The 26222-nt window shown below is 39.0% G+C and overlaps 1 protein-coding gene across 1 annotated transcript; it reads left to right on the plus strand.

The window, feature by feature from the left end:
* Positions 1–1677: 1677 nt before the first annotated feature.
* On the plus strand, positions 1678–25706 carry cetp (cholesteryl ester transfer protein, plasma). Its single transcript, XM_028584467.1, has 18 exons — positions 1678–1825; positions 2655–2769; positions 2852–2983; positions 4629–4699; positions 4790–4877; positions 4988–5057; positions 5501–5561; positions 5808–5899; positions 10323–10422; positions 12137–12216; positions 12484–12534; positions 12623–12775; positions 13094–13105; positions 14567–14634; positions 19337–19379; positions 19843–19915; positions 25439–25524; positions 25623–25706. Exons 1-18 carry the CDS (start codon positions 1678–1680, stop codon positions 25698–25700), a joined length of 1521 nt encoding a protein of 506 aa, XP_028440268.1. The 3' UTR covers positions 25701–25706.
* Positions 25707–26222: the final 516 nt, after the last annotated feature.

A 26222-nucleotide genomic window follows, 5' to 3' on the forward strand; every position in this document is an offset into this window, starting at 1 on the left:
TAAAGTTGTGCAAATCTCTCAGTGTACATGATTGTGGTGTGAGTGGCTATATTAGTATGTATATAAGTATTAGTATTTGTTATGCCAAACCAAAGATCTTTAATTTTATTGCAGTCCCACAACAGATGGAGCAGACTTCCGTTAGAAGTACCACCTCTAAAACTCTATATTACTGTCCTTCTTTGTCCACTCTCCCTCCACCCATTTTATATAGCTGTGACAGGATGTAATATAATCTGTTGAGTATTTAAATTGTCTTAGCTTGTTTTTGTTGGTTGAGTTTTTTTCACATCTTATTCTAAGAACTATCATCCTTTTATCTGTGGAGGTGCCTGATCCATTCCATTGCACAAGTCTTAAATTGGTGTTGGTGCTTTCATTTCATACTGTAACACATTTTTAACTATATACTCTGTTTATTGAACAAGTTGTGGTTAAAAAGTATGTTTTCAAATGTGTCTGTGTCCATGGACAAACTGTCCATGGGAATATTCAATTTAATAGAATGCTGCAGAGTAATTTGTTTTGAGTATATACTTTTTGGGATATTATGTTCATTGATGAATTCATTTTCTTCAATGTTTCCAATTTTTGCTTACAAGGGATGAAATAACTAACTTGCTTACAACAATTGATAATGGCGAAAAAGCCATCACAGTGGAAGCAGAGTAAGTTTAGAAGTGTTATAGAGAGAACAGATTTCTATTTATCACTCAAACATGCCTATTTATTTAATGTTAGCTTTTATTTATATATTTTATATCTTAACTTGTACTTATTTTATCAATTTTAGCGCACCCCTGGGATGTCACAAAGTAATCTTGTTGTGCTACTCAATGGCATTAAAGTGCTTGAACTTGAATCACTAGCATGTAGGATAAGTCTATACTGTGAGGATTTGGTATTTCTGATAATTGTTTTGTTTTTTAAAGATTATTTTATGGGCTTTTCCGCTTTTAATGTTTGACAGGACATCCAGATGAAAAAGAGGGGGAAGACATGTAGGAAATGCATACCCTTGCCCTACATTTTCATAAATCCAACAGCCTGGAGTGCTAGAAATCTACCAACTGACATGAAACGTTTCTACATGCAGCATCTGTTCAGTGCTGTTGTATCTTCCTGTCCTCCACTCCGCTTTTATTAATATAAAGTTTCCTTAAAGCAATCCACACATTGAAAACCCTGGATATTTCCCTGTTTTAACATCAAATGTCTGTACTCAGTGATGATGATTGATTAATGAAGAGTTAAAAGCTTCAGAGTTTGTGTATCTACCTAAGGGTTTGTAGCACTTGCATCATAGAAAAGGTTGTACTTTGACCTAAAATCTGAGTCAGTGTTTGTCTACCAGTTGTCACAAAAGTCACACAAGTTGTCAATCTCTGATTGGACAAAGGACAGGGTTTCCCTAGATATTTGCAGTACATAGAGCCCTCCCTGACAGTGAAGAGAACAAGGTTAGTAACCACGGAGTCCAAAAACGCTGGCTGAAATTTCGAAAATGATAATTACATTTACATAGGAGCAGAGCAGCTACAGCACATGGGATTTGGAGTCTAAAAGGGAAACCTCAAGAAGAAATATTACACTTAATAAACATAAAGTAAACTGCAACCAGTCCACAGGGTAAAAATGTCAACCAACTCACATAGAGGTGAAGTATCCAAGTCCAAAATGCCTCAAGATGTTTTCTCACCGCTACTGATCCTACTGCTGTCCTTAACTGTGTTTGGGGCATCCCACGCCTGCCTGCAGGACCCTGCTTCAGCATACAGATTCACCGGAGCTGTTTGTCGCCTCACCTACCCTGCAGCTCTTGTATGTGAGTGGGATTGTGATCCTGTTTTGCTATTTACCTCCAAAGACTTGCTTCATTCAACTATTTAATCAATTTAAAGCTATATTGCGCAACTATTTCATATTAACATCTGTTACATTCAAGCCATTGCCAAATGAGTTGACACAATGCTAATTAAGTCTATCAGTTCCACAAAATTCTCTTTGTATTTCTCAGTATGGCTCTTCTGGAGAGTCCATGTTATTTTAATCCTCTGTGTCCTCCTTGATTTGATGGGATAAACGACTATACCTATGCCACAGAATTATACTCAGTAACAGAAATACTGCATTCTTTTTTCTGCCACACAGCATAGATTTTTCCTTAATTGCATGCCGTTTTGCAACATGGTAATCCAGTAGAGACCTTATTTATTAATTTATTTAATCCAGTTTACTACAATGATAAGCTAAATTATATGTGTTAAAAAAAGTGGCTCAAGCATCTTTGAACTGAAATCAGTTCAATTTTCCAAATTTAATTAAAAATTGAAAATTGGAAGTTGGAAGTTGGAAGTTTTATTTTATGCCAAAGTTACTGTGTTTATTATTGTGATGTACTAATGCATATTGTATAATGAGGAAGTACAAAACACTAGCTCTGTTGGTGTACAGCTGGACTGGAGTATAACAACATTAGCTGTTCACTAAATACGATGTGTAACCCTGCAGGTTACTTATTTAATTTTGGCTTCTTATATGTATATGGAAGTACCAATGAATACCCAGTTGCTTAGATGTGTGATTTCCCATGTGTCTGCCATATATCTGTGCATGTCTTTGACCATATGTCTGGGTTTGTGTGCTACTGGCAGTGAATGAGAAAACCACAAAAGTGATTGAGGCAGCGTTTCAACATGCCAGATACCCCAGTATGAAGGGAGAGAAATCCCTGAGATTTATAGGCAGAGTCATGTATGGCCTGGACAAGTAAGTGGACACACACAACTATACACAGATTGACACACAAAATGTCATAAATCATGTAATATTTCTCCATTGACCCACCCAGTTTGGAGATTCACAACCTGTCGATTGGTCGGAGCGCATTTCAACTACGTCCAGGTGAAGGCATTGCTTTGGAAATAAGCAATGTGTCCGCAGTCTTCAGAGGGAACATCCAGTATGGATACGGCAGCTGGCTGTGAGTCAAAGTGTATGTGATCATCAACAAAATATACTCTGCACTTATTTCTGCCATTATTTCTCCTTTGTCAGAGAAAAACAAAATAATCACAAAAAATAGGATATACTATTTAATACACCAAATAAACTGTAATCTGGATCAACAACAATTCATATACCACATAATCGCCGGAACATCCCTCGTTTCCGGATGTTCCGCCGGATGTTCCTCGCCTTGCAAAACTCCATTGGTTTTCGGGAAACATCAACAAACTTCAAGCTAGCAAGCTATTCGCTGAAAATGGCAAGTTTTAAAGAATTTTTTTTACCATGCAACAACTCAGGCCTGCTTGGTTCTCCGGGAATGATTATAACGATTTACAAAAAAATATGTTTACGGCATTTACTCTCTAATTGGGATGTTATGGGACCGATTGACAGGGTTTTGCAATGGACAAAATACACAAGTTTTCTTTTGCGGGGTGAAAATGTTCCAGCAAAACAATTCCTCCCAAGACCAATTTGCAGATACACCGTTGCTGTGACCGGAGCTGCCCAAGAAGATTGTGATTGGTTTAAAGAAATGCAAACAACCCAGGCTGTTTTTTTCTCCTATCCAGGAGAGTATATATATGTAGGAGCCAGACCTTACTTCGCAGCGCTGTGGAGATAGGTCTGGCAATGCGAGACTACATAAACTGTGGCAGAGTGTTGATAGATAAGACTTGAATGAGACTCGAATGATACTTGTAATGATAGACTTGTAATGATGTGACTTGACTAATGTGACTTGTTAATATTAATCCTTTTCACTTTATAATGCCCCTCCCATTTTTTCTCTTCCGTTTTTTCTCTCTGGAATGATAGGCACTGCTTCTGCACTGAGCAGGCGCACTAGAGACTGTAGCTGGCAGAACCAGAACCAGCTCCTTTCGGTTTAGTGCTCTGCTAGCTTGAATGGGAATTACATGATTTATATGTGTGGCTCTTTTAGACTTTCCAAATGTAATTGGACCAATTGGATCAAATTCTGTTAAGTTTGGATCTTTATTGTCCCTCACTGTAATGCATCTTTAGTGCATGTTGCCTAACGCCACATAGTGGAATTGATCAAAAATTTGCTATACATCATCTCCAGTCCATCGTGCCAGAGCCCCGTCTTTTGGGGAGGTGCTAAGGTCTGTTCATCGCTGCTGGAAGCTTTCATTTGTTATTATTTTTTATTGTGAGTCCAGAGGTTTTTTGCTGACCCTGCCTTGAGGTTTCCCTAAAGGGTTTGTTTGACGCCAACCATAACCTTTGAGACCCTGTCAGACTACTGCTACACTGCTGTGTAACTGATATTATTTAGCTGGTTTTCCAGCTTTGATTGTTTTCTATTTGTGCTACTGTTACATTATGCTTTAGTGTTTATAATCATCCTACAATTGTGACTTAAAAGTGGTGAGAGCTCATTGTTGTTGTGTTCAGGCATTTCACATCCTACAGATTACATGACAGTCAAACAGAAGAGCCACAATGTAACTTATCTCAGTGGATTTCCTTTTGATTAAGCTTGAGTTTCTGTAGGTTGCTCTTTCAGCCATGGTGACATCACTTCCTTTTAAAAGTAAATTGTGTAAATTGATTTGTATTTATTTGCCATTTGTATTCATTTGTCATAGTGTCAGCGTTGCACAATCAACTGACTTTGAAATTGAATCTCAGATTGATCTTGGGATCAACCCCAGACTTTGTAAGTACTTTATGTTGTACATGTACGCAGGGATTGAGCCTTGATAGAAACAGCATTAAGAAAAGTTATCTGTTATGTCTCCTCTGCCAGACTGTGGAGAAGGGAAGGTAGCAGCAGACACATCAGACTGTTATCTTAATTTTCACAAGCTCCGTCTGCATCTGCAAGGCGACAAAGAGTAAGTTACAAAACTGAAGCCTGATGGGCTGTCAACAGCAGGACAGAAAGAAGCATCTGCATTACATAACCAGTGTCTGACTCTGCTGTATGTTTGCTGTTGTTGGTCAGACCAAACTGGCTAAAGAAGCTCTTCACTGACTTCATCACCTTTACTGTCAAGCTGGTCATAAAGGGACAGGTGAGGGCAAGAGAAACAGAACTAACCGTTCATTCATCTCTTTTTCTTTGAATGGAAATAAGAGTAAATGTTGACTTAATCACAACAAACTGATAGTTAACATGTTCATGTCTGCTTAGTCAAAGTAAAGGTAATACTGTTGAGCCATTTTCACAGGTCCTGACATTAGGTCCCGACAGTCCGGAGTTTCCCTTTCACACATGTAGCACACAACAGAAGAGTCAGATGTCGTATTACTGGGGATAAATGATTTAATCATGCAGCTCTTCTAGACTTGCCAAATGTTATCAGACTGGAAGGATCAAATTCTGAAAGAGAAACGAGTCATTTTGAGGGGGTTGTGACGTTAAAAAAAATGTATCCACTAACTTACAGGCATCTCTTTCATCATGTTAGTCTATGGAAAAAAAATGAAAGGGGCTTATGTCTTCTCTCAAATGCAGATTTGTAAGGAGATCAACAAGGTGGCAAATATACTGGCTGACTTCATACAAGACACAGCAGGTGTGTGCACGTGTTGTGTGTGTGTGTGTGTGTGTGTGTGTGTGTGTGTGTGTGTGTGTGTGTGTGAACAGAATAGAGAGACAGAGAAAGTGACTCCGGTCATATCTTTAAAGCACATTACCTTGGTTATCTGTGTCTGTATATTTGACAATTTGTGTAAATCCATAAAATAAGTAAATTCATCTGATATGTATAAGTGTTTTTTATCTGGACTGTATCTAAATATTAGTGTTTGTGTGCTTACAGAGCAGTTCCTCAGTGATGGAGACATCAGTGTGGACATTGGTGTAACTGCCGCTCCTGTCATCACTGCTAACTACATAGAATCATACCACAAGGTAAATAATACCTGTATATCCAGTCTAATACACAACCATATTCTTTAAGTTGTGTTCATAAGTATTGCATTGCTAAAAAGAAGTAGGAATGCAGTACAGAATCAAGCATAGGTATCCAAAAAACACTAGAGTCAAAAACACAAAAGGCAAGTTCTAATTACCAACTAGGAGAAAAAATGGAACATCAGACAACTTGGGACAGTTGAATTCCAAAGATGAATGTATATATATAATATATAATATATATTAATAAGTTAAACTGGACTCCCTGGGGAATGTAAAAATTGTTTTTATATGTTCTGTTCTGTTCTTGCATAGCCAAGATAGATACGACCACTGCCCAGTTGGTTAATGAACTGCCCAGATGTACAACCTTAAATCAAATGACAAACTAACTATAAACTATTCATGCAACAAGGACCACACATTGTGGAATTCTGAGGCCAATTGGAGGATGTTAGGACCACTGAACCAAAGTCCACCAAAAATGAACTAATTTTTGCAACTTAAACAAGACTTATTGGGAAATAAGTACTACAAATAATAGTATAGTAATAGTAAGCAGGCATTTCCCAAAACCTCTAGAAGTCCATTTTTCCCTACAGATCAGAACATAGCTTTGTCGAGTGCATTCTGCTTGCCTAGACACATAAAGCAGGCTTGCCATGGCAGAAAAGATGATAGTCAGCCTTCAATGTCCTCTTTTGTTACTTCTCCAAGCATACCCCTTCCAAACAGATTTCTGCAGTGCAAACAACTCAGGAATTGTAGTTGAGAACGTCAGTTATAACGACCCACGTATTAAAAAATTTTCGGGTTTAAATCGGGCTCGGGCTCATAATTACAGTTAAGGTGTCAGGCCGGGCCGGGCTCGGACACGACGTGCACGGGCTCGGGTAGGGTCGGGCTTGATTTTTTTGGGCCCGATCTAAGCTTTACTTAGCATGTTTCCTTAATATCTGATGACATATGTTCATTTTATGATTTAATACAGTAATTATATAACATATTTCTAACATTTAACATTTCAGTTCATAATTATTGTTTAAAGCTACTGTACATTGTGTAAGAATTTCTTCAATCTAGCAGTGAAATTGAATATTACTTTCTAGATCTTCCCAATCCGAGCGCGTTTTAACTCCTATGGTGGCCCGAACCTGAAATTAGTCTGTGTTATAACTGCATGACGTGAGTTGTCTGCCAGGGAAATCACAACGTTATGCACAACCATGCTATAGTTAGCCAAGCAACAATAAAACTTTGAATTTACACAAATAGGCTGAATTACCTGTCGAGAAGAAAGCAGGCAACTTCGGCGTCCCCTTTTAAAATCCTTGCTCCTTATGAGCTCTTTCCATCTTGGAAAAGCCACTCCAATATTAACTTTGGTGTTGTTGCTTTGCGTCACGTTGTCATTTTAATTCTCTTTTTCGCTTCCTTGGCGACTCCGTTACATGTTCTCGAGAATAGGCGTGATCCTCCATCTTCAACAGGCTTTCAAATCTGCTGGCAGTCGCAAGTAATCTCCCTCTGGCATTAGTCACAGTGCCACTGAGTGTAAAAGTGCGAAAGGCGGAGCTTGAATTTCCAGGTATTTCCCTCTTTGGTTAATGTATTTTAAAGATGGAGGCGCAACATGGCTGCTGCCATTTGAGCAACTCACTCATATGTATTCTGAATGGCAGATTCTACGCTTACAAGAATACTTTGATTAGTTAGTGGAAGTAATTACACATAAACGAGCACATATTTGTGAAAGAACAAAGGTTTTTTTTTGCTAAGAATCAACAAAAGAAATTACACAATGTAGGTTTAAGGGTTTAAGGACACTGAGGCACTCAGGAGGGTAAAGTTTAAAAAGCCTTTATTATATTTCTTGGCTGAATCATTAAAACAAGGCAAAGTGTTTCGGCCGTTGAGGCCTTCATCAAGGAAACCGTGTCCTTTAACCCTTACATTTGGATCCCTGAGCTGAAGAGCACTGGAAGGACTTTCTACACACCTGAGCAGCACTCAATGCAGACTGCATTGTGACATAATTATTGTTTGTTGTAATTGCTTTTCTTGCATAAATATATTTAATAATATTTTAGAAATTGTATTGTAGATTAAAAAACAGTTGTAGCTACTGTACAATTTTCATTCATTTATTGGTTTATTATTATTATTTAAAAAAAGGGACAGTGCACAATAATAAGTGTATTGCACCAGATATATCACAATGCTAATTTCGATCTGTTGTCCCTGGTGGTGTATAAAGTACAATATAACAATATTAAAAATATTATTCCACATAACACTTATTAGTACACTTGTAGGACAGACCAATGCGTATACAATACATTCATTGAGGCATCATTAGACCTTAATGACAACATGATTATTTTTTTGTTCAAACTAACCAAAACTCATGCACTCTCTAATATTTGTGGGATTAGCTTTCCACTGTTTGTTGCTGTAACTGAAAAAGCAGTTTGAGCACATTTTGTTGAGCAATGTTTTATATAACAGTATATAACAGACTCCCCTTGTTTATGATCTTATTTGTTTTATTTCACCACGAGCTGTTATAATAAATTCTAAATTGTTTAAGTGGTGGGGGAGCTAAACCATGCAATATATTTTAAAGTAAACAAACAATGGTCATAAAAAAGCCCAATAATTTGTATTTTTCAATTGCAATAGTGGTATGAGTTTGTTTTCTTTTGTCCAGCGCTTTAAGAGCTTGTTTAAGGACTAAGCCTGACCTAGAATACAGAAAAATGTATCGATTTAACATAACACTTCTACTGCATACTACTGAACAGTGCAGTAGGTACTACATACTGCATTCGTCGGTTGTACTGTATGTAGTAGACAGTTCCGAATACAGCCTTAGAGTGCAGGATAAGTATTTCAAAATGAAACAAGAAATAATAACTGAGAACTAGAAACAATAAAACTAGACCTGCAAGCAGGTCCTGACTTTGAATGAAGTGTGTTTTACAATGATAAAATTAGTGTTTATTTAATTTGAGTCTGGTGGATTTGGATTGGACAACATGTTTTCATGTTAAACCAAAAGGATCTTACTCTTCAACAAAAATATTGACTTCTGAAGGGATATTTTTACATACTGTTTACTTAGAATAGTAATCTGAGGATGTTAGTGGCAAAACAAGCACTTTTAGTGGAAATAAATTGAAGTTGAGCAATTTTCCATTAACATTCTATTGCAGCTTGTTTCGCTGCTGCCAACTGCAGCGGTATTGCTTAATATTGGAGACATTTCAAAGATTGTTTCCATCAGTCACATAGATACAGAAACATGCGCAAATCGGTTCCAGGTTAAAAAAACAAAAAAACAAAGTTCCATTTAATAGGAGTAATTAATGCCAATATACAAAACACTTCCTGTAAAATAGAACCACCTAGTGGATGATTGACGTCAACGCACAGCCTTAGTAGAGCATGGGGAACAACTAAGTCTGGGTTTTCTGGTTAATTGGAGTAATTAGGCTCGTTTGAGATGAACTGCGCCTCGCCTGTAAAGTGGACGAGAGCAGACGGGAGCAGCCAGGTGCGGTGACAAAAATCCGCTGTCAAGTTGGACAGTTTCCAGCCGTTTGCAGCAGCTTCAGGTTGAACAGGAAGTCACAGAAACACTGTGGTCCGATTTAATAAAATGTTATCAGACCCATATATCAGCTTGTAAACAGTCTGCAGTTGCTTTAATTATGACAGAGTAGCTCTCAAAATGCTCTAAATGCGATCTGTTGCTGATTTTAATTAACAACACACTGTAGATGATCTGTAATCTGAACGGATTTAGTCTCTCTGACTTGTAAACATCACTATCAGCCACACAACATGTGTTCTGTACAGAATAAGCCTTTAAATCAGACAAATAGCAACTAAAATCTCTCCAATTCAAAATCAATAAAATGAGCAAGTCGGGATCAAGTTGGACACAAATCTAACCGGCATGCATTGGGCAGCGATCGCCGGTGATCGATTCTACGCAGATCTGGCTCATCTCAAACAAGCCTATTGTTGCTAATATACGCATGACTTCCTGTTTTGACTGCAACCTACAGGAAGTTGTTCCTCCATAACTTGCGCATTTTTCAGATGATCATAATTCTTTTGATAACTTTTGATAGAAATTGTCAACTTTGTCAAACATTGATAATACACAGTAGTTTATGGAGTTGGCTGTAATACATCATATACATTGGAATTTAGCTCTTGGTCAGCCCCCTGCCCCTCCTAATAATTTTTGTACAGTTCCTTCTGTATCATACATGGATAGCAGTAGCATTCAGAGTTCACATTAGGTGTACATGTAGATAAGAATCACTTTGTTTTAGGTGTAAAGTCTCATATTGTTGTCTCTATGTTCATCTCTTGCCTTATCTTTCCTTTTTTTTTATAAATATCCCAGGGGCTGACCAACTACAATAATGCTTCCGCTGTCATCAATGACTCTGCTTTCCACCCCAGGCAGCTGACGGAAAACATGATGCTTTACTTTTGGGTCTCAGGTCAGTAATTGGCTTAAATTTAGAAGAGCAGGTACATTCAAACCACTTTATTACTGTTCCAGAAAGGCCTACCCAGTTTTCCAGTCTGTTTAATGAAAACGCATCTTGTTGTCACGTAAGGGACCTGTTCATGTTGCACAGACATTTTAACTGCATTTTGTGTCTGTTAGAGGCACAAAGGCACTCTAAGGGGCCATCCACACGGAGACGCTTTTTGATGCAAATGCACGTTTTGCATCATTTGGGCCGACCGTCCAAACGAATTCTGTAAACGTACTGCCTGAAAACGCACTTTTTTGAAACCTGGCCTCAGGGTGAAAAAATTTGAAAACGGCTCTTGTTTGGATGCCGAATACGAACATGTCCGTACTGATGATGTCATCGCCACACCCCTCGACCTCTATTGCAACTTCACCCACTGCGGTGAAGATAAGCGAGCATATCCCATCTCCATGGTCAAACCAGCTCACTTCATCTAGCTAAATAGTTTGTCTCTGCTCCCTGACACTTCCCTCTGCTCTGCCGGTCCTGGATTGTACACAAGATGTATTGCTAACGTTACGTAGCTAACGTTAAACATCGCTAAAGTAGCTGTCTGCTACAGCAGCAACGTAACGTTAACGTTAGCTGTTATGATTAGCTGTTTATAAAGTGGAAGTAGACAATTTATCAACTAGCTAGCTAATCTTTCTGCTTATCAACTCCTTGAACGGATTATAGTAACTTTTACCACGGTTTATTGTAGAAAGGCTACAGCAAGAAAAACGTAATGGGTAAAAAAAAGATTGTTTTGGTTTGTGTGGACGTGGCCTAAAACTTGCCCTGACAAGTGCCGTTTTAGCTCAGTGGAAGCTTGTACACGTAGCTGCAGCTACACTGTGTTGCCTGCACCGATTCGGGTCGGGTTTTTTTCAAATGAAAGTACACGCATATTTACAGCGATCAAGATTAACGTAAAAATTGGCCGGAATTCTCCTTTAATCTTTCCCTAACCTTTTACATACCATATTTGATATGTGCAGATATATATAGAAAGCAAGAATTAAAAAAGGTTTGTCACTGAATGCAATTTTAGGTTTTGAAGAATCATCTAATTTTGTTGTCCTTGTCTAAGGTTGGTGTAGTTATTGATATTATTGTAGACAGCAACTTTAAGTTTCCCCTGATAATCTTTGTGCGGTAAAATTATGTAGAAACTTGATTTTCTAGATATATCTTGTGTAAGGCAGTTTTCACATTTATTTGTTTTCCAGCTGTTATGACTGGTAAAACATTTATAGTAATCTAAGGACATTTTAAAGCATAACCTCAATAAACCTAAAGTATAAATTCAATAAGTAAATTATATATAAATTACTTTACGCTTCTCTCTTTCTGTCTTATAGCCATCTGGTTCTGCCCAAACTTTCTACCTGTTAAAGGGGAGTTTCTTCTTGCCCCTGTTGCTCATGGGGGTTATGTCCCTGAAAATGTTAGGATGTAGTCTAGACCTGTTCTATATTAAAAATGTCCTGAGATATCTTCTGTTATGATTTGACACTATAAATAAAATTGAATTGAATTCTCCAGTATGGTACTCAAAGAGCAGCAGCTCATGAGCAGCAGGGTAGGCCAGTGTCTCAGTTATAAAGATTCTCTCCTCTCTTTGTGAATTAAAGGTGTATTTCTACTAAAAATATTGTTTAGTACAGCTATAACTTGTGTTTAACCCCAGACCAGGTCTTCAACCCCATGCTTACTGCTGCCCACCAAGATGGCCGTTTCCAACTCTACATCTCTGGAGCAGAGCTAACTGTAAGCACATCATTTTCAAACAAAACATCCAGGTGGGGCACATTTAACATATGGATGTGGTATCTTATTGATAAAATTGGCTTTGATGGTAGCTTACTTACTGCTTTTTGGAACCTGAGTTCTTATTGGTTTTGCATATGCAAAAAATACTACAAACATAAAATATGCTATGTGCCTGTACATTTTAGCTAACAATGGTAATCTGATCACAGATGTTTCAACTGTTGCTGTTTATTTTCTTGTTTATATTGATAAATGTGATTTCAGGAACTTTTCAAGACAAATCTCTCTAGTGCCATGCCTGAATTTATTAGAAAGGTAACACTTCTCATCCCTGCACACTCCCAAATGCAAACATATACACCTTTATCAGGTGAGACATATTATTTTGCGTTTGTGTGTTCAGTGTCTGCTGGAATCAGGTTCTCCAGAGCTAAGAGTCTGGAGTTCATCTGTTCCCTTCCTAAACACCTCCACTTTGGGTACGACTGTTTGGGGGAAGGCCTCTGGGCAGCTCCACTGTGGGAGTCAAGGCACACCAACACTCTCCTTTCAAACGGTAATTTGATACTTATTTTGTGACAGGACATTTTCAGACATTTAATAGAAAGTTAAAGAAAACAGAATTTTTATGAGTTGAATGTTGATCTGTTTTGATGCATCCCACACTACTAAAATACATGTATCCTGCACACCACTGTACTGCTATATGGTGTAGTGTGGTACAGTAATTCCCAATTTGAAAAATAGAAATAATTATTGCATCCATACATTCATCCATCCATACATCCATACATCCATACATACATACATACATACATGATTTTTTAAAGGGATATCTATCCCATTATATCCATATATTTGTGTTCTATTCAAGGTAAAGGTCAAGGTAAACTTTATTATCTCAAAATACAGAAATTTGGGTGGTCAAGGTGTACATACGCAAAGATACGCAAACCAAATGGTAATTAGCTGTTGCAGTTTTTTTTACCTGCACAGTGAAACAATGCATCACACTTCAACTGGTCATCAGTCTCTATCCCTAAGTATGTATGTGTTAACTCTTTTAATGGGTTCATTGTTAACCTTCATGAGTGAGATTTCTTATCTGCTTATCAAAAATCTGTGACCATTTCCTTTGTTTTATTCACACTGATACACTAAAAGTAATGAATAAACAGTTTAAATCACCAGTTGAGTCTGGATCAGGCTAGCTGCACTGAATACATCTCTATGGTATCTTAAGTGCCACTGCTTTCATGAAACCGATTTAAGGCTAAATATAGCCTTTTTTTGGGGGGGAATGACAACAGGTTGTTGAAAGTATTGGCCCGTTCCTAATGTTTATGTCTCGCTGGCTGGCTGATTGCCGGCGACTTGCTGGCACTCTGTACTGTACGCTGCCAGGCCAGGCTTTTGCGGGAGATAGGACAATGATATTTAATGATGATATAAACCCCTTGGTCCAGTTCCACTGCTGGGAGGTAAATAATTTCAGTGCAGGAGAAGGTGAATGTAACACTGTTCTGGATGAGGCTTTTATTATAATTTAAATAGGCATTTTGTTGTTATTTAGTACAAGAACAAAATGGTTTAAAAGAAGACCAATGTACTTAGAATGCCATTAATGTGTTATCAATATGTTTGATGCACATACTGTATGTGAATGTACTGTGTTTGGAAAGCATTTCATACAGTCAAAATGGCAACATCTGCCAGGCAACCCTTGGTATTGCATTTGTAAGGAATGATAAAATTAAATATCACAATTCCACTGAGATAGAATATTAAGTGTGTTCTAATAAAAGAGTGAAAAAATTGTTATTTCCCTTGCGGGATTAATACAGTATAAATTACTTATTATATGAGGTCACAATTATACAAACTTTACAGTCTACAGCTTTGCTTTTAAATTCTGATTTTTGACATGCACATCCATTACATGTTATTTAGCTGATGCTTTTATCCAAAGCGACATATATGTCAGAGGATGCACACCTCTGGAGCAACTAGGGGTTAATTGTCTTGCTCAGGGACATATTGGTTGAGGTATCACAGTGGGATTCAAACCTGGGTCTCCCACACCAAAGGCATGTGTTATACCCACTGCTCCATCACCAACACCTCACTGTATTAAAATCTGACGCAATAGCTTTCTGATGCGAATGCAACAAAGCAAGGCATTTAGTGAAGTATTTTTACATCTTGGCATGTTACGTGACCGAGGCTTAGTTAAAAAGTGAAAATATGACCATCTGTGACTACATAATGTGGTTAGATAGTTGTATATATGTTGTGACGATTTCAGTGTTTGAGTAACGTTTTTATTGTTTTGTTTTTTTATATCTAGGGTGTGGCCATGGACATCACAGTTTCCTATGCTGACAAGAAACTTTTCCTGCATGGTAACCCGTCAGAGTAAGACATTTCTTGTTGATTTACAAGACTTACGGGCTTTGAACGACTTTTATAACTATATATATATAGATATATAGATATATATCTATATATCTATATATATATAGATATATACATTTGGGTTTCATGAAAGCACCAACACATTTTTGCATTAATCAGTCAGAAAGCTATTGATTCTACAATAACATAGATAGATGGAGAACTTGCTTCTGTACTTAGGCAGACGGTCACACTAAATGTGTCAGTATATTCAAAACAAACCATTTCATACAGCTTGTCATCCAATTGTGTCTGAGGGAAAGTTGTTCCAAATGGCCTCACTTGAAGGTGCGCTAAAAAGCCTGTGGTCATGGAGAGGGCAAAATGTGATATGTGTTATAATGTAGATAATGGCGCACATTTCCCCAAAGGCATTAATGGTGTTGCACTTGATTGTACACACGACTAAGTTCTGGTAGAGAGCTAGGAAGAGATGTTTAAACACTGTTTACTTTCTCACCTGCACACATCTGGCCCATCTCTGTGTTACGTGTGCCCGATTGTTGGATTGCCGGTTTTGGAAAGTTACAGAAATTATCATTTGCAGACCTTCCAATTATAGTCACCACTATATCAAGTCCAATACTTATTTGTTTTACTGGATGACTGTCGCGTTCAACACAAAATGTTCTACTCACATTGCTCTTATGATTTCAGACATATTTCCACACCCAAGCAGAAGTCTGCCATTTTGTATTTTTTTACAAGGTTTTTGCTAGAGGATTTATCAGATTTGTTTCATTTTTGGTTGGTATAATCATACTAATGTGACCCCTAAATTGTGAAGGAATAGTTGATAGCTCGGACATGATGTCATAGGTCATGTGAGAACATATACATGGAACTTTTTAAAAACTCCTCCTAGAGGCCTTAAAGGGGTGATAGAATGCAAAACCGATTTTACCTTGTCATAGTTGAAAAACAACAGTTTGGTGGGTAACTAGGACATACATAGAACCTCAAATTGACAGCTCTTTCCTCTGCAAATCTCACAATTTGAAACTGCCTCTGAAAACAGGGGCAAATCTCAACGAGCTGCCTAGTTGACGTCAACTCAGCGGCTCCTCCTCATTTGTCTCTAGTGTCTCTCTTTGTCACGCCCCAACATTTACATAGGCTACACCACTGATCTGAGGTCAGCTTAGTCTTCTGAATAGGTTGCGCAGATCTCAGAAATTGTATACATTGTTCATCTGCTATTTTACCATTAAATTCACTTCTGAGACTTTTTTTATGCAAGAAATCAACTATGTAGAGGTCAAATATTACGAAAACTGATGTCTAATTGCAAATTTTGTCCGACTGTGTGTTGGAGTTCAGCGGCCAGTGCTGCCTGTGATGCTGCCTTGCTGCCTGGCCTGCCTTCCTTCACAGACCCCGGCCTGCTATGAGGTAGATGGAGCTCCCTCACTGCTGGCAGCCCACGGAACTCCATACCCACGCAAAGTCAGTTTAGTCAGTTTTTTGGGTTATTGGACTACCAAACGCCGCTGCCCTGACAGAGCTCCAGGGCCTGCAGCTCCCCTCTTCCTGCTAAATGGCCGGTGTGTGTGAGTGAGAGCGCGGTCAGCAAGCTTGTTACGCCAGCAATCTCTTACCACAGGTTCCAGTTAATCTTATAATGTGTGTAATTATAATGTGTTGAGTTATTTAAACAAACGATCGGGGAAATAAACGCCTCTTGTCCGCGATTCTCATTAATAGAGCCTGCGGCTGGATGGAGCTCTATCAATGAGAGCTAGCTAGCCTCCTCTTAGAATTCCTCTGAAATTCACAAAAATTCATTAAATTGAAATCGGACACCATTGTTAGCTTTATAAGACCTTGAGGTAGATGTTATATAAGTGGTGTGACAAAATTCAAACTGTAAATATACTCTAATTACGCCGAAAATGAAGCTAACTAGCTGCGATCTGTACACATAGGATTGAAGGGACAGTCGCAGCTAACAAAACCCCTAATGTTCACAAAAAATCATTAAATTGAAATCGGACACCATTGTTAGCTTTATAAGACCTTGAGGTAGATGTTATATAAGTGGCGTGACGAAATTCAAACTGTAAATATACTCTAATTACGCCGAAAATGAAGCTAACTAGCCGCGATCTGTACACATAGGATTGAAGGGACAGTCGCAGCTAATGAAACCCCTAATGTTCACAAAAATTCATTAAATTGAAATTGGACACCATTGTTAGCTTTATAAGAGCTTGGGGTAGATGTTATATAAGTGGCATGACGAAATTCAAACTATAAATATAGCTACTCTAGTTATGCCAGCAGCTGGCAGCCAGCCCCGAGTATTCCAGTAGTCCAGTACCCAGGGAAACGGTGACTTTCACTGGGTATGGAGGTTGCCGCTTTCTTGTCAGACTGTTTGGAGCTCCTAGCTAAAGTCCGACACGTCTTACCAAATTTGCAATTAGCCATCAATTTTCGTAAAACGGCCCATATGATTTCTCGCTTAAAAAAGTCTCAGAAGTGAAATTAATAATGAAATAGCCCAACAATGTATAACTTTGCAGTGTCTGAAATATGAGACCTGCTGTCTAGTCTCCAATGTGTTTCTATGTGGTTCGCTCAAACCAATCAGCACGCAGATCAACTAAATATTCATGAGCATACCATATTTGGAAGAAAAGCTCTTCCAAATAGAGCCATATTCACGGGGTAGTTAAGGGCCTAATAAAATAGCATTCAGGCAATTTTCAGCCCAACCAATGTTACATACCCTATTAGGAGACCTTAAAGTGCAGGTTAACCACCACAACCAATTAATATGTAAATAAAGTGCTCAATATGTATATATTTAAACATTTCTGTCTTAAAATGCGTTAAAATAACATTTATTGGGGTTTCTTCAAAGGTAGCATGTTTTTTACAGTAACTGGGTGATGACGTCATAAGATGGAGTAGCAACCCATAGACAGGCCAACAACGGGACAATTTAATCCATTTTCGCCATCTTATTCATCACTAAATTCACTTCTGACAACGTTTTAGGCGAGAAATTAACTGTTTAGATTTCGAATATAGGCAGTGTTGCGAAAATCGTTGCTAAATTGACAATTTGCTTCAAAGTTTTCGGAGTTAAGAAGCTCCATAAAGTAACGCGACAACCAGCAGCGCTGGCTCGTCGCTCGGACAGTCTCGCTCGGACACAACGCTGTAAATCGGAGGTCTCTCAGACCGGTCTCTCACACACACACACACACACACACACACACACACACACACGCTGTAAGCTGGAGGTCTCTCAGACCGCTCTCGTAAATAAGAGGCTTTTATTTCGCCGCTGATGGATTGTTTGTTTAAATATCACAACACATGTCCATCATAAGATTAACGGGAACCTGTGGTCAACTGTCTTTTCGGAGTTAAACTCAACAAGCACCTGACAACCTCACTGGCCAGCCGTCTCTCTCACACACACACGGCCACACACACACACACACACACACACACACACACACACACACACACACACACACACACACACATACACACACACCGAGCCACAGCGCAGCAGGCAGAGGAGAGAGAGGGTCACAGAGGCAGCAGTAAAATCAGCCCACTTCGTAGCCACAAACCTCACCCAGGCACGAATCAGCCGTTTGTCCTTTCTGCCCGTTCTGCCCTGTTTCTGATGTACTCGTACCCTCTTATGACGTCACACCCCGCCTAGTGGAAGGGAGGGGGAGTGCTTAAAACCACTGTAAAAAGTACCAACTTTTCATCTTATATTCAGCATTTTGTTATAAAAACAATGGTGGGCGGCTCTAATCTTTATGTTTAATAAACACATTGCTTAACTTCATGAAAAATTTAACCTGCAATTTACACTTTAAGGAACAGTATAAAATACCCCATATAATCATTCTATCACCCCTTTAACAGATCCTTCTAAAATTTGATGAGCAGGTGGCACCTTGTATGGTAGCCTCTGCCACCAGTGTATGTGTGTGTGAATGGTGCCTGCACTGTGTAAAGCGCTTTGAGTAGTTGTCGTGCTTTTTTGCTTTTTTTTTGTGACCCAATACTTTGGGCCCTTACATAAACCATTTTTCAACAGGAAGTGCTTAATAAAATTGCAATACATCATTTCCAGTGCCACACAATCCACGCAGGAAATAATGTGTTACTAACGCAGTGTCAGATGGTCAAGGAAAGGCACAGTTTGCATGTTCCTTGCTGCTTGCAGCTTTATTTATTATTATTACTGTTTTAATGCACAAAGTGAAAGAAATTATGGGATTAAATTTCACTGGAATTGTATTTTAAATAAGATTTCATTTGATAAATGAATTGATAGATTGATCTAAATTAGGCATAAATCAACAGCAATGTTATTATTTACACACAAATATATCTACATACTGTCTAACTTTAAAACTGAACTCACGGGCATTTAAGATATGTATCATTGATGACTGATTCAACAACATCAGGATGTCAGGAGAATGTCGAAAACACAAATTTTACGTATTTGTGTCAGCCCCGTCATTTGTGTCGCCCAGCACAAATTTGTGTCCGTTCGCATCTTTGCATTGACTTTGTATGGAATTGTGCCGCACAAAATATTTGCTTTGTGTTTGGTGTGAACACACCATAAGTCCATGTCCTGTGCTTAGTGTGTGTGATGGTGATCCTTCTTCCTCTCTAGGATCTTTGTATTGCAAGCTGAGCTGCCCTTCCAACATCAACCAGTAAGAGCTATTTTTAGTTGATCTCACTGACCAAAATGTTCTTATGTGGAAAATACTATAGTTAAAGCTGCATAGGAAATTATTTGAGAAATTTGAAATGATAGTGATGCAGATCAATTATAGCTTAAATACAGCTAGGAGGAACATGGAGGAAAATATTTAAGATGGGAGATGAAAAAGACCTGCTTTTGCTTTCTTTGACTTCGGCCATGACACACGTGTATGATAAACAATATATGTCTGTTGTGTGTAATCCCTAAAGTAAAAATGACACATATTGTAGTACATGATTATTCTTCTGATACCAATTAATAATAAGAAAGGAAACAAAGATTTTACAATTGAACACAAAAGTAAGTATTTTTCTCCTATTTCAATTATGTTTTTGTCCATGTTGCTTGTTGGAACTATGTTGTTATTTGAATGTTAGTTTGGATTCAATCACCAGTCTCTCTTTTTCCAGCTGCTAGATGAGGCTCAACTGGAGTTCATAAGAGAAGCTGTGGAGAAGATAGGCATTCCCAAGGTCCTGTCTGGTAAGGGAAAAAGAAATGTACACACATAATAAAGTGAAACCTGGCTTAAACCTCAACCTATTGACCCTCCATCAGAATGCATTCTCTTAAGATTTTATTTATATAATTTGATTAGGACAATGCACATTAATCAACATTTCTGTAAATGCGGCAGTGTTAGCCAGTCAGCTAATTTTCAATTGTAGTCCTAGTTGCCTTAGAATGGCTTTCATACAATTACTGTCAACATAACATTTTAAAAATATATGGACATTACTATAAGAACTTATTAACCAGCAAGTCAATTACTGAGATGAGAGATTTGCAACTTCAACAGGCAAATGCATTTCATTTTACAATAATGATGAGCTTGATCTGCTATATTTCCTTCAAAGAAATGGTTCCTGCAGCTGATTCCATGGAAGGCTCCTCCTCAAATGTATTCATTTTAAATTGTTGGCTGTTCCAAATTCAGTAGAAAAATTTAAGTTATTGTTTTGCTATAGCAGTAGTAGTTGTGATGTTACAAAACATTTACATGACCAATCATAATCAACAGCATTGCTAACTTGACCTGAAAAAACCCTTAACTAAACTATGCTATAGTATCAACTTATAGCAGCGTCAATATGTAACTTCAGGAGATGAAAGTGGAACCTGTAATGGCTGCATGTTGTGTTATGTTTTATTTAATTCCAATTGTGGAAATAAGTAGATGCTCGAAAGTAGGTAACCGAATGAGTCGCCAAACAAAATTGGCATACTGCATCAAGCATTAACACTTAAGTTAGCAGCTAGCTATGAAGGGTTAAAGGAGTAATATGTAATACTGACAGCTAGCATTTAAAATGGGTACTACAGTCCAAATTCTAAATACTGGAGAGAGTCGTCTCTCCCCCCCGCCCACTCTGAGCCCTTTCTCCCCCGTACCGAAGCTCACGCGGTTTGCCGGGTTGAAAAAAGCTGAACCCAACATCACACAACATCAACGTTAGCTAAATGCTGGCTAGTTGTGTAATCTGTGGTCCGTACGGCTCAACACTCGCGTCTGTCTCTATCTTTCAAATGCATCTCCAATATTTAGGCTACCGGAGTTATCTGTAGTCATGCTATGTTTAGAAAGATGCCAAGGTTTTTTAGGTATAATCTAACTCTGTTGATCCAGTTTGTTTGGTTGCTGCTTTCATAGGCGCAGCACGCTGTGTTTGTGTTTTATATCTGTCAATCCGGTGTGTCAAAATAGGCAGTGGGGGGCAACACGCAGGCCAAAACAAAAGCAAATTTTAGCAGTTACCCAAAACTGAAAAATAATGTACATTTCAGTTTTTTACAAAAAGGCTTTTTTCAGGGAACAAGAAATTGGGTTAACATGGTAAAGCTGTTCTGCAGCAATGGAGGTTGATCAAGCTTTGAAAGTTGGTACTACCAATTCCCACAGGTGTTCCAACTTGTCTGGATTACTTACAAACCCCTCTGTTTGTATAAGAGTATTGTTGGAACACACTGTGGTACCGTACCCTTGTGAGCATTATTTGAACAGTATTGTACTTCAGAAAGTTGTGTGTTGCCATAAAAATTGCGGGAAAAACGCAATTAAAACTGGAAGAGAGACAGACCATCATAACACTTAAGAATGTTGGTCTTTCCTACAGAGAAATTGCAAAGAAAGTCAAGGTGTCAGTGAGTACAGTATTCTTCAACATCAAAACGTACTTCGAAACTGGGGGAAACTCTGACAGGAAGAGGTCTGGCAGACCCAAAGCCACAACAGAATTAGAAGACAAGTTTCTGAGAGTCAACAGCTTGCGTGAGAGGCGGCTCACAGGACAACAGCTTCAAGCACAGCTTAATAGTGGTCGTAATAAGCAAGTCTCAGTTTCAACTGTAAAGAGAAGACTTTGAGCTGCAGGTTTGATAGGTCGAGTTGCCTCAAGAAAGCCATTGCTAAGACATCAGATTAAGAAAAAGAGGCTTGCCTGGGCCAAGAAACATCGTCAAAGGACTACTGAAGACTGGAAGAAGGTGCTATGGACTGATGAAATCAAAATTTGAAATCTTCGGTTCTTCACGCAGGATTTTTGTATGCCGTTGAGTAGGCGAAAGGATGGTTCCTCAGTGTGTGACATCAACTGTCAAACATGGAGGAGGAAGCATGATGGTCTGGGGTTGTTTGGCTGGAGAGTCTGTGATTTGTACAGAGTGAAAAGCACCCTGAACCAAAACGACTACCACAGCATTTTGCAGCGCCATGCAGTACCCTCTGGTATGTGCCTAGTTGGTCAGGGAAATTTTGAATACATTTTGGTTTATAAATTGATTCCATGATTTCTTTTTTAACTTAAAGGAGAATTCTGGTCGATTTCAACCCGTAGCTCTGTTGTTTGTAAATCAGGAGTACTGTCAGTAGCGAGAAAAACGAAAACAAACGGTGCCGCCTACACCGAGTTATCCTCCTGCTAGATTTTGCACCCAACAGTCTTAAACAAGGCTTAAACAGGGCAAGTTTTAAACGCGTTTTTAGCCTATAAACGTGTTCGAAATGCTATTACTAGTGCTTAGCCATGTGCAGTTATTCCTTACGAGGGAACACAGCGAATTTGACGGCAGTAGATGTGACAGAAAGGCATAAAAGTTGTGTTAATCCTTACCTCTATTTATGTACTGCTTTCCGGTCAAGTCCTCAACAATCGAGTGCCAATCTCATACAATCCAATATTCCAAAATGTATTTTTTCCACAAAAAAAAAACGATTTGCCGAGGTCCTGTCCATAGTAATGAGCATGTATCAACAGGCTGTAACCTGACACCGCAGTGAAGCAGAGCTGACCTACAGTTCAAGAGTTCAGGAGCTCATTTGCATAGGTAACCTAGCAACGGCAGAGCCTGCCTGTGGCAGAAGCAGGGAGGAGCTCACAGAGCTGACAGACGGAGCTTGGAGTTAGATCAGGACTAATATCAGAAAATGCTTTGAGTTTGTGCCTTTCCAAATTGCGGCAACCAAATGAAGAGATATTTGAGCTTGAGCTTTCACCGTCTACAACCTCTGCAGCCGGGAGATTTTACGGGTTGAAATCGACCGGAATTCTCCTTTAAATTGTTCATTTGTTCTATTCTTTCATTTCAGAGTACAATAAGACATTGAACAGCATGAATTTAAATAAAAACCTGGAAAAATTGGGGTGTTCTAAAACCTTTGACCGGTAGTGTATATATACACGCATAATGGACGCGAGCAGACCCGCGGGACTGCGCCTGCCCATGACGCCCTGTACTGCGTATGCTCATGTGACTTTTCTCCCGAGGTCCTGTAGCTGTAATAATCAATGGATATAGCTAATGGTTGTAATACACCATGTGTTCTATTAATACATCCATGGTATTATCTTATGATACATCCGAGGTATGTATGGATATACAGTATGTATGCTGTAAAGCCTGTAACTTGGATGTAACGTCATTAGCGTTTCCCCAACTGCCGGGGCTATCGGCTAGTAGCTAACATCAGCGGTAGCTAGCATGGATGTACTGTATTAACAGAAGTTCTGTTCACGAAACTGTAGGCTAAGTAAGCGCTAGCTAGTAGCTAGCTAGTAGCACTAAATAATGATTACATCTAAAAATATAATGAAATAAAATTAAATAAAAGGAAAGAAAAAACAAAAAATATTCCAAATTATTATGGGTATTGTTATAAAAGTATTATGGGTAGGCCTATTATAAAATGGGTATCTTTATAAAAATATAAAACTGTCAGAGTAGCCCTGCAACCGATTCACTAATAATAACAATAATAATAATAGGCGCAAAAGCTACCCAGTGTTTCCTCTATGTTGATTTCTGCCGTGACAGTATCAGAAATAGGGCAGACGCACAACAGAGTTACCGCTATGTACACGTAGTATATAAAGTTATAATTACACGACTCTACAGAGCCGTGTACTCTACTGAACTCAAACAAACTGTCATCCGCTCTCTCTACCCTCAACTGGAACAGTGACAGGACGTCATCACTCGTGAAGTCATGGCAACCAAATAAACAACAGAGCGAGTACAATTGTCACTCAATCTTGGCAAAGTCACAAACAGCGACGAAAGCCGCAACTTGAAATCCGCACTCACTCAGCTGGTGCGTGGCAGGGCCTTCTGAACTCTATGGGGAACTCACTTGATTCCTCTACCTGTTCCACTGTTTAAAAAATAGCGGCGCAACTTGGTGGGCGTTATCCTGGTAATTTCTCTGCGTGAGAAATACAAGGTGTGGCATGTGAGCGTGTGAACAGGTTGAAATGCATGTGTCTCATGCCCAGTGTGTGAGACTTGAGAGGTATGCCATGGATGTATTAAGAGAACGAACTATAGGCTACTTGTAAGAGACACGAGAGAGAAGCTCATGTTGCTACCGGTTGCTACGACAACACAAACAAACTGTAGCTAGTGCGCATGTCCATTGTGCAGTGTTGCCAACTTGCCGACTTTTCAGACTCCCTTAGCAACTTTTTTTCAAAAAAGCGACTAGCGACAAATCTTGCAACTTTCTGTAGAAAAGTCGCCAGTATTGCCCAGCGAGTACACAAGGTATTTCTCTCCTGTAGTTGCCAAAACATTCTTCTGTTCTGTGACTGAGGAGCAGCCTCTCACCTCTCTCCTCATGTGCAGCGGCACTGATTGGGCAGTTAGAAGGGGAGAAGGGACAGGGTGTGCGGGGGCCGATGTAGGTAGGAGAGACAGCAGGACGCGACGGGAGAAAGACTCCGCTGAGCTGGCCTGGCCCTGGGCAAGCCAGCCTTCTTTTTGAATTCTTTATCAATCTTTTCCCTCCATTTGTAGAATTATTTTTTTTTTACTTCAAAGATAGGCTACCTAAATAATAATTATAAGGTAAAATAAATTCCTGTATTGAATTTGTGATTATTTGGCTAAAGAGTTCTATTTCTTGCTATCTACCTTGCTGACACAACCACTAAGCTTTATGCAAATGATTGCGTAATGATGTCACAAATATGCAAATGAGCATGTGTCGTCATCTAGCAACTTTTAGTGACTTTTGGAGCTGGTGCCAGCGACTTTCATTGGAAAAGAGTTGGCAACACTGCCATCGTGACGTCATGGGCCAGTCAACACGGAAGATCCGAGCTCCATGATTGCTTTATTCACTTTTGAGCACTCTCATTGGAATGAACGGGGCTTTCCGCCGAACACCGTATCCAGTTCTCTGTAATGGATGTGTGTATGATTTCTGTAATGTGTTCACAGCATTGTTGTCACAGAAGAAAGCATGTTTGCTTAGTATCTGATGACATATCATGGTCATGTTATGATTGAATACGGTACATATTTTACATATTTCTCCATAAAAAAGTTAGGGTTAGGTTAAAAGAAAGGGTTTGGGTTGACGCATTGTAGCATGGTTCAAATTACCGACTGTGTAGTTGTTCAGTGGCTACATTCAAGCATCTACTTTCAAGCATCTACTGTGGAAAAGGTGAAAAAGTGGTGTGTTATATAATGTGGTTTTCTGTAATACTTTTGTGGTGTGTGTTCCAGTTCTTGAGATTGAGCTAACCAGGCTGCTGGACAAACAGGGGACTAACCTATTTGACATCATTAACCCAGAAGTGCTTCCACGGGATGTAAGTGTTCTCTTGACTTTTTTTCTTCTTATCATGTGCCTCTATTTGTTGTACTTCTTAGTCACATTGCTTCTGTCTCCCCCTCCCCCATGCTGCAGGGCTTTGTGGGGATTCAGATGGATTTTGGTTTCCCTCATCACCTCCTGGTTGAGTTCCTCAAGAAAACACTACAGTAAATGAGCACCCATAAGCAATTTGGGCTAGATTTGTGTTGCTTGCAAAGAAATTGTACCTGTCAAAATAATTATCAACATGTTAAGCCATATAAAACATGCTTCTGTTGCATACTAGTAGCACGTTTTGATTTTTGATTTTTATATTTATACTACTGTCAATCGATTAAAAAATGTAATCAAGTTCTGCTGGGTTTGAAAGAGGGCTGAGGGGGGACAACATGACAGTGTGCATAGAAAAGCTGTTGTCAGAGGGTCTTGGTATGGATATTAATGATGAGTTTGAAGTCGAAAGCACACCGCTCTCGTGGATCCCGTCCGAATGAGGGTCAGCCTCCCAGGCTGATTATGATAAGATTCCTGCGCTCGTCCGCGAGAGACAAAGTGCTTAAAGTTGCGAGAGAGAAAGGTGGAGCTGAGTGGAATGGATGCAAGCTTTCCCTTTTCCCGGACATGACCAAGGAGCTAGCTGAGAGGAGGAAAACTTTCACTGCAGCAAAACATCTGCTCCGTGACAAGAATGTG

Source organism: Perca flavescens, chromosome 8 (assembly GCF_004354835.1).
Source record: "Perca flavescens isolate YP-PL-M2 chromosome 8, PFLA_1.0, whole genome shotgun sequence".
NCBI lineage: Eukaryota > Metazoa > Chordata > Actinopteri > Perciformes > Percidae > Perca > Perca flavescens.

What these genes read in the sequence shown, in the direction of transcription:
- cetp (XM_028584467.1), top strand. Translation starts at nt 1,678, where the DNA reads ATGCCTCAAGATGTTTTCTCACCGCTACTGATCCTACTGCTGTCCTTA. An exon ending in CTTCATACAAGACACAGCAG is followed by an intron (nt 5,562 to 5,807) that starts GTGTGTGCACGT and finishes GTGTGCTTACAG; the next exon opens with AGCAGTTCCTCAGTGATGGA. An exon ending in TGCCCTTCCAACATCAACCA is followed by an intron (nt 19,380 to 19,842) that starts GTAAGAGCTATT and finishes CTCTTTTTCCAG; the next exon opens with CTGCTAGATGAGGCTCAACT.